This window comes from Cyprinodon variegatus, unplaced genomic scaffold (assembly GCF_000732505.1).
Source record: "Cyprinodon variegatus isolate N-32 unplaced genomic scaffold, C_variegatus-1.0 Scaffold575, whole genome shotgun sequence".
Taxonomy (NCBI): domain Eukaryota; kingdom Metazoa; phylum Chordata; class Actinopteri; order Cyprinodontiformes; family Cyprinodontidae; genus Cyprinodon; species Cyprinodon variegatus.
Window position 1 is genome coordinate 23,686 of NW_015151028.1, and position 8,820 is coordinate 32,505.

At 37.4% G+C, this 8,820-nt stretch overlaps 1 protein-coding gene across 3 annotated transcripts in view; it reads left to right on the plus strand.

The window, feature by feature from the left end:
• LOC107095814 (ankyrin repeat and SOCS box protein 5-like) overlaps window positions 1–8,341 on the plus strand; it is an 11,792-nt gene extending 3,451 nt beyond the window's left edge. For 2 of the 3 annotated variants that reach the window (XM_015392129.1, XM_015392132.1), the window contains exons 3-7: window positions 1,052–1,159; window positions 1,401–1,551; window positions 2,837–2,971; window positions 6,904–7,095; window positions 7,253–8,341. In XM_015392129.1, the coding sequence (XP_015247615.1) occupies window positions 1,052–1,159; window positions 1,401–1,551; window positions 2,837–2,971; window positions 6,904–7,095; window positions 7,253–7,380 (714 nt within the window). In that variant the 3' untranslated portion in view covers window positions 7,381–8,341. The remainder of the gene's footprint in view (window positions 1–1,051; window positions 1,160–1,400; window positions 1,552–2,836; window positions 2,972–6,903; window positions 7,096–7,252) is intronic. The other variant, XM_015392131.1, reaches the window with a different exon arrangement.
• Window positions 8,342–8,820: the final 479 nt, after the last annotated feature.

The following is an 8,820-nucleotide window of genomic DNA, read 5'->3' on the forward strand; positions in this document are numbered from 1 at the left end:
CCTATTCATTCTGACAGCAGCTGTCTGAACTGTGGTCTGATCCAAGAATGCGCCCTCTAGGCACATTGGTCAGCATCAAATGAGGCAGCTATGTATATAATCTCTATGGTGGCAACATTACATTGTGGGGAGGCATTTCTTCAGAGTGGACACAAAAACTGGTCAAAGCTGTTTTGGAAATATGAGGTTATTGGAGCTTGGAGATAATTGTAGATGCTAATCCTCCATCAGAACAACCATTAGCATACAACCAGAACCACAAAACTAGAAAATTTATCTTCTGCATAAAACTAAATAAGCTAAATAAGCTGATCTTATTTTGCTAAATGTTGAACAACTTTAGGCTTTAAATTGTAAAATGATTGTAAAAAGATAATCCAAAACACTGCCTGCTCTGATTGAAGTGTTGACTCAGGCTGTTAAATATGAATGCTTGCCATTGTTTAAAAAAACATGTTTTTTCTTATTCACTTCATTAAATACTATGGTGTGTTCTATAAGAAAAATATCCTAAAATGTATGGCTGTAAAGCAAGGGAATTCTAAGTAATATATATTCAGTATTAAAAAATATATATGTTTCCATAGGTCTCAGATTATAAACCTACAAAATCTGAGATTATTTTGTTTGACATAAGCCAACTGTGTTCTGAGTAAATTTTATATTTTCTGCCTGCTGCACATGGTGAGGCCTACGCCCAAAAATGGAACATGCTTAGTTTAAGTCAGAAACATTGCAGTGACAAGTAAAAACATGACTGTACGCACATGCTGAAAAATTGGCATTTAGCCAGCCTTTTATGTTATGTTCATTATATTTAGCAGACTTATCAATCTACAGAGCTGAAATGTGACTTTGCAGCGCAGTATTCATTTAAAGACATGACTGAAGATGAATGCTCATTCTTGTGTGAGGAGATAAGCTTTCACAATGCTCTTGTAATGCCTGTTGTTCACCAGCAGAGATTGACAAAGCGCGTCTGATGGCGAGTGCTTCTTAAAACAAATTCTCCCACTAAATCTATTTGGCTGGTGATGTGCTCTGCTTCCAGGGTCACAATGTGAATGTTCTGACTATAGACCATGTGACACCCCTTCATGAGGCCTGTCTTGCCGACCATGTTGCCTGTGCCAGGGCGCTCATTGATGCAGGAGCGAATGTAAGTCACATTATGGCCTGGAGACTCTTTAATGTTGCCATTCCTCTGAGGTCAAATGTAATTTCCATGGATGGGAAACTCTGGGAGGGGATAACAAATGAGAGATGTGCTGCTCTCCATCTACAGTGCAGAGCGTTTAAATTGTTGCTCGCCCCCCTCAATTGCTCCCTTTGGCGTTAGCTATTAGTCAACCTGCATTGTTAAAGATGGGCTAAAAATAACAACAAAAGTGTTTTTACAGGTCAATGCATCTACAATTGATGGAGTCACCCCTCTGTTCAACGCCTGTACAGTGGGCAGTGTGGCTTGCACTGAAATCCTTCTGGAAAATGGAGCAAAACCCCAGAGCCTCGTGTACCAACCTTCACCAATACACGAAGCAACCAGTAAAGGTATAACACAAGAGAATGTAGTGCAACTGAAGGATAATTTGAAGCCTATATAAAAGGGAGAAACCTGCTGTACTGAGGCAAGGCAAGTTTATTTATATAGAACATTTTAGAGGAAAGGCAATTCAAAGTTTTGTAGATAAGAAAGAGAAGAAGAAGGAAAGTAAAACGACAGAAAATGGACTAAAAGCAGGATTGGAATCTTAATGTTTAGATAGCACACTCAAAGACCACTCTAAACAAATGCCTTTTTAATCTTGATTGAAAGCTACAGAGTTTCAGCGCTTTTGCAGTTATCTGTTCATTCCAGAATAGTGGAGCTTAGGAACTAAACGCTGCTTCTCCTTGTTTGGTTCTGGATCAGAGTATGCAAAGTAGAGCTGCATTAGAAGACCTGAGAGGTTTAAGTAGATGCACTGACAACAAGTCTTTACTGTATGGTGTCACTAAGCCATTCAGTGATTTATAGACCAACAGAAGTATTTTAAAGTGTATAATTTTGGAACTGGAGTGTTGTTCTCCAATTGTTTTGGTGAGGACGCTGGCAGCAGCATTCTGGATCAGCTGCAGCTATCTCGTCAACTTTTGGGTTAGACCTGTGGAGACTCTGTTACAGTAATCTCTTCTAAGATGATCATATGAATTACTTGTTCAAAATCCTGTTTAGACATTAGACTTTTAATCCTGGAGATTTTCTTTGGGTGATAGAAGGACTTTGCTACTGCCTTTATGAGCCTCTGAACATTTAGGTCGGAGCTCATTCACTATACCTAGATTTTAAGCTGGATTAATGGTTTCTATTTGTATTAACTAAAGCTGTGTGCTAACTTTTGTAAGCTCTTCTTTTGGCCAAAAATTATTTCTTCAGATTTGTTTTTATCAGCTAATGAAGGATTTGCCACATCCATGCGTTAATTCTTCTATATATTTATAGAGCACTTGGGTCAACTTGTGACATCGTAGCAGGTTAGACGTTTTACACAACCCTTCTAAAAATAGTCCTGATGGAAAAAGTTATCCAGGTTTGGAAACAGCATAAGAGTAGGCCTATATTTTCCTTGGCCCTATTTCTCCTTATTAGCACACACACTCAGCCCCGTATATAAAGTTGTTTTATGTTTCATGCACAGCTACAATACCCTTTTGTGAATAACCTACAATGTAGAAAAAACAACAACAACAACAAAAAAATGCTTAAAATAAATGAATCTGTCTGGAGAAGACAGCTTGGAGAATCATCTCATATTGTCACATACTGATTACTGTCTTCACGCTCCATTACTTCCAGGTCATTATGGTTGCGTTGAGGCCCTGGTGACTTGGGGCGCCGATGTAGACATGGACATTCCTCACCTGGGCACAGCACTCTACACTGCCTGCATCTGCCAAGAGCTGGAATGTGCCAGGAAACTCCTCAGGGAAGGTTAGGTTGCAGAATTATGTGGATATTTACATCTCCTCAGAGACAGACACAAATCCTTTGCATGCTTGCAAGTAGGAGTACAAAATAAAGGTCAGGATATAAATCATTACTGTGAAAAATGCATTCTATCAGAATCCAAAAATCTTCAGAGGAAGGCTTTAATATATGATATACTGAAACTTTTCAGAAATGACATACTAAACATTATATATTAAAATTCTGTTTTTTACAGCTTTGCAAAAATGTATTGTTCTTTCAAAAGTTTACACCTACTTTTCACATTTTATTATCTAACAAATCTGCCAATATGACAATATTTGTTTTTTGTTTTTCCAAATTATTTGAACATATGGAAAAGGATGGGCTGTGGCCAAGTAAAATCAAAATGTAAACATAACACTGCAATTTACTGTGAACACACTTCCCCCAATGTTAAACATGGCGGTGGCACTATCATTCTATAGGCCTGCTGTTCTTCAGCAGTTACAGGGAAGCTGGAATGGAATGGCACATCTAGCAAAACTTAAACTACAGGAGTACACTTCATTAACTGACCAACACCTTCTTGGCTAACCAGTTAAAATGAGATGGCCACTATTTCTGCCCTTGATGTGTGTCTGGATTGTGCCTCTAAGAACATCTTTCTTCCTTTTTATGCCACTTGGTAGTAGGTGAATATGCATCTTAAACCTTTTGTTCTCTGTTGTTTGGATCCCAGGATATTCATGCTTTGTAACGTCTCAGTCAGTCCACACCAAATCTTATTTAATAAAAAAGAATATCTACTTAGACAGAATCTTTAGTTCTTATCCAGCCAATTATTATAGCTGACATTCCTGCTATATATCTGGGAAGCTGAATACCCTAAAAGACTTTTAATTGCAAATCACCATGAGTAAGTGATTACAAAGGAATGGCACTGGTTTTAATTTCTTTTTAAATGTGAATATGTAAATAGTGTCTTCTATTTAATAATTATACTACAATATAAAGTGAGACAACTATGATCAACAGGTTAGCTATTCCAGGTGTAGAGTAACATAATGCAAACACATCTTGTATGATTTGATTTGAGAGAAACACCAGATGGTGCTACTTCTGACTGAACTTGATGATTTATAGGGGCCACAGTCACATTCTATGTCTTTACAAAATTTTCCAGCATTAGATCAATGGTTGGATACAACGGCTTTAAAATTTTATTATAGTGCCCTGTTGGCTTATTGTGTATTATTTATTTTTTACGCTTTTTCAGTCCATTTATTATTAAACATAAGCACTCTTCTATATTTACAATGACCAGGCCTCTTATACAGGGAGTAAGTCAGTCTGGTAGGGCTAAATACTCTCCCATTTAAAACAGCCTGGAACAATCATAGTATCGGAGGTAGGGCCATAATGTAACAGTGCTTTTCTTTAACCAGAACAGTATAGATTGCAGCTGAAGTGGAGCTACGTTTTATAGATGCCCTTTACTGTATCCAAAGGTGTTTAGAAAGTGAAGTAATTAAACTATTTCATTCAATTTAATTAAAAAGTACTTAACTCATCATTTTTTCTTTTCCAATATGTCGATGGCTGCAGGCAGGATCTTCTTTGGCAGTCTGTCTTGCACCGGATCAAGCCTTTTACTGAAGACACTGTGTTATTATTTAATAGTCTTCTAGATTACGCTCACTATTGTCCATAACGTTCTTCATTTTATGAACATTTTTTCTTTGAGAAATAATCTCCAGAGGTTCTAAAGGAGTTCCTAGAACCGAGCTGAGTCATTTGCTCTGATGTTATTACCCCAATAGATGATAGCAAAAGAGATCACACTCTCCACTACAGACTAATAAAAGATATGCAGCATCTTGCTGAAAACACTTCATAGTTGTGTTTCCAGTCAGGTTGTTGTCCGTTTATTTCATATATTTATATCAAGATGTGAACAGGACTCAACTCATATTTGTTTCTTCTGAAATCTACATTATCTCCCTTCTTTTGTTGACATTCAGGATCAGATGATTGTTTCCACACCATCTCACAAAATAGTTCAATAGCTCCCTGTAGTCAGCTTCATGTCCATATTTGATGCACCAAGAACTGCAGAGTCATCTGAGTATTTTTCTAGAAGACGGGACTCTGTCTGGTAGTACTGGAAGTCAGAGGTTTACAGAGTAAAAAGGAATGGTGGGAGTTCCGTCTCCTGTTGAGCTCCTGTGCTGCTGACTACATGATTGGACAGAAGCCCCTTTTATCTCAGTAATCTGGTCATTTGATCCAGGTGGTTGTTGATGACCACCTGAGTCCTCTAGAGTTTCTGTTAAATTAAGTCAGGCTGAACTTTCTCTAGGGATGATACAGAATGTCAGAGAAACAGGTCTGTTGTCATCGAGGCTGTTGGCTGAGTTTTCTTTGGAACTGGAACAAGGCAGTAAAACGTCCCCAACTAGGGATGCACGATATTGGGATTTTGGCCGATATCCGATATGCCGATATTTTAAAACTCATGTAGCCGATAACCGATACCGATACCAATGTTAAAGCTGGACAAAAATAAGTAGTCATTGAAAATAGCAGTTTTGTTATCCATTTCTGACACTTTGAAAAATAATATACTCAAATATATTTTCATATGCTGATATCAAATAGATTTTTAAAAACGCGGTATCGATCTATTTCACTTTCAAAATCTCGTAAAATTTAATTGTTCTGTTACAAACTCTCGTGATATTTTGCAAAATCTTGTGAGATTTTGTTAGTAAAATAGATCGATACCGCGTCAACATATCAACATATAAAAATATGGCAAAATTTCGTGAATTTTCGGGGGATTTCGTAGCATAACGATGACATATAGCAATATTTCATTAGTAAAAAAGATTGATATGGTGTTTTTAAATGGCAATATATCAGCATATGAAGATATTGTAATATTTTAATGTATCAATATTTTTTCCCTCATCTTTAGAAGTTTTAAAGTCTGTAAAAAAGAAGTTTTTGAGGAAGAAGAAGAAGTAGTATTTTTTTTTTTTTTTTTTTTTTAGACTTTAGAAACTCAGAAGCTGATCAAATATCGGGTTAAATATCGGTGGGGGGGCCGATGTCCAATATTCAGCTTTAAGGCCGATACACGCCGATATCGATAGGGGGCCGATTATATTGTGCATCCCTATCCCCAACACTGGAACCGTCTTCAGGGTTAGGCTAAAGTTAAAAAAAAAGTTGTTGTAGAATCCCACAGATCTGCTCTGCACAGGCCTGCAGGGTGCTGGGGCTGCACCACCTGGACCAGGAGACTTATTCTGGTTCAGTCTCTCCAGTTGCTTTTTCACAAAACTTCTAGAGATGAACAAGTGAAATGTGGAGGGAGGAGCACCATCTTATGATTTGTCAGCTCACAAGTGGCTGCTGTGTAAAAAAAAAAAAAAAAAATGTTTATGCATCACATCTGCAGTTTTCTCATAAGTTTTAAACTGTTTTCACTGTCCCATCTTTGAAATCAGGCCAAACCAGCTCTATTCTAGAGAAATATGCCGTGTACACTGTACAAAATTAGCCTAGCTGGCCAGGCTAGCTCCACTTAAGCAGGAGCTAAACCCTTGGAAGCTGCCAAGTTGATAGATGAGTCAGGAAGTGCTACCACTAGATGTCAACTGCATACAACTAAGAAAACACGATGACGACTTGGCATATACTTTATTCTAACAGACATATGTTTTTTCTTTCTTTTTTTGTAGACATAGTACATGACAGGGCCCCTTTAAATCTTGTCACTCTTGATTAAAGGTAATAAGCTAAATCAACCTTTTATATAAAATAATGTTTTATTGTACATAAAAAGGCACAGATAAGTCAGAAGCTTAGGACTTACTGATTATTAAGCAAATAATAATGCATTACTTCAATCAGGTCTTGAGTAAGTTTTTCTTTTGTGCTCAACACAGGTGCAAACGTACAGAAAGGCAAATCCTTGGACTCCCCTTTACATGCAGCAGCAGAAAAAGACTGCACAGCTGTGGTGAAGTTGCTGCTTGATTTTGGTGCAGATATTAATGCCAGAAACACAGACTGTCAGAGGCCAGTAGACGTGGCTCCACCCAGCAGTCTAACAGAGGGCTTCCTGCTGCTTTATGAAGGTATAACTCCATTGATCTGCTGGGTAACTCCATTTTAGGTGAAAGAGCTGTGATTCTTTCATCTGTGTTACTTACAATAAACCAATCACTGTTTTCAAATTTGTTGCAGTTAATTTTCAAATCATTCTTTCTTTTTTTTTTTCTTTTTTTTTAACAGCTACGCCACGCCTGCTGAGTCAGTTGTGTCGTCAGTGCATCAGAAGCTGTGTTGGTCGAGACAGACTCCATCTTCTTTCCCACCTTCCTCTTCCTAACAGGCTCAAGAACTACCTGCAGTACCAATGACCAGCAAAACCATTAATCATGTGTTTGAATTGAAAGCTACCTTTAATTAAATAAGCATATCAACACCACAAAATACAGAGCAGACTACTACAGAACAGAAACTGAATAAAGGAAGTACCCAAATTCACCAAATCGACCCATTTTCAAACTACAGAAACACTTTCACATTGTGACTCATTATCGCAGGGATGTCATATAAAAGTTGGGGTTTTTACGATGAATTGGAACCATTCGTTTTTTTTAATTTCATTTATTTTAAAAATTAGATCCTTACAAAGTTAGAGTTCTCATTCATGCTGCACAGCTGATCGAACATGTTTCCCTTACCAAGAAATCATCAACCTTATCTAAATTAATTTAGTTCCTTGGATGGTTTTAATTGCCCCTAAGCTTTCAGACGGGTTAATATGGTGGCCCTTCCAGAAAGCTTTATTTTAATTCCTTCAGCCATTTACAAACCTGTTGGAATGGTCAACGATATCCAAGTTCCGACTACTTAACTGCTGATTTTAGGTAAGGCATAAGAACTAAGGTCTTTATTTTTCAAATATACTTGTACCATTGGCACCCAAAGAGAACCTCAGAATGACACTACCACCACCATACTTTACAGCTGATACTATGCCCATCTTTAAAAGCCTCAGCTTGACTCTTCCAAACATTTATTTTTTGATTGTAGACAAAAAAGCTCATTCTTTGTGCTGGCTGACCAAAAAATATCTGTCCCCAAGGTAATAGTTTGCATGGGCATCTGCAGAGAACAGTCCGGCTGGAAAAGGTGGATTCTGGAGAAGGATCTGTTTCAGCCTTCTCCAATTTATAATAGTGTTGAGTCTGTATACCATTTTAGGGGGCTTTGTGAGTTAGGAGTGAAACTTGGACATAGTTGGGTTTTCAGGTAGACACACACCCAAACTAGCTGTGGAATGAATAACCAGGCTGATATCAACCTTACAGTATATCAACCAACCTCAGCTCTATTAATGATACATTGACTAGAATGCAGTGTCCATACAAGCAATCTAACTAATCTAAATAAGCTCTTCTATTTCTAGTAAGGTTTAATATACACCCAGAATCATGCTCTAACCTCGTGAATGGGGAGCGGTTTCCCTGCCACTTGCTAAAGGAAATTCATCAAAAAATAATTGGTTGTATGTACATATTTAAGCCTGTACAAAATCATTTTGATACTGAATAAATTAAAACAAAAATCCATCTTAAATTCAAACTTGTGCTCCCAGCTCATGTTTTTTTAAAACCTGTTTTTTAAAACATGAAATTAATGCGCGTATAATAATTTAGTAATAAGACATGGATCAACTGCCTCATTAAAAGGTCTAAATTACTGTGACATTCATTCCCCTGATAGATGGAAATTCACTTCCGTCTGGAAGTGCATGTGCATATAACCAACTATAAGAAGGCTATTAAATGAGA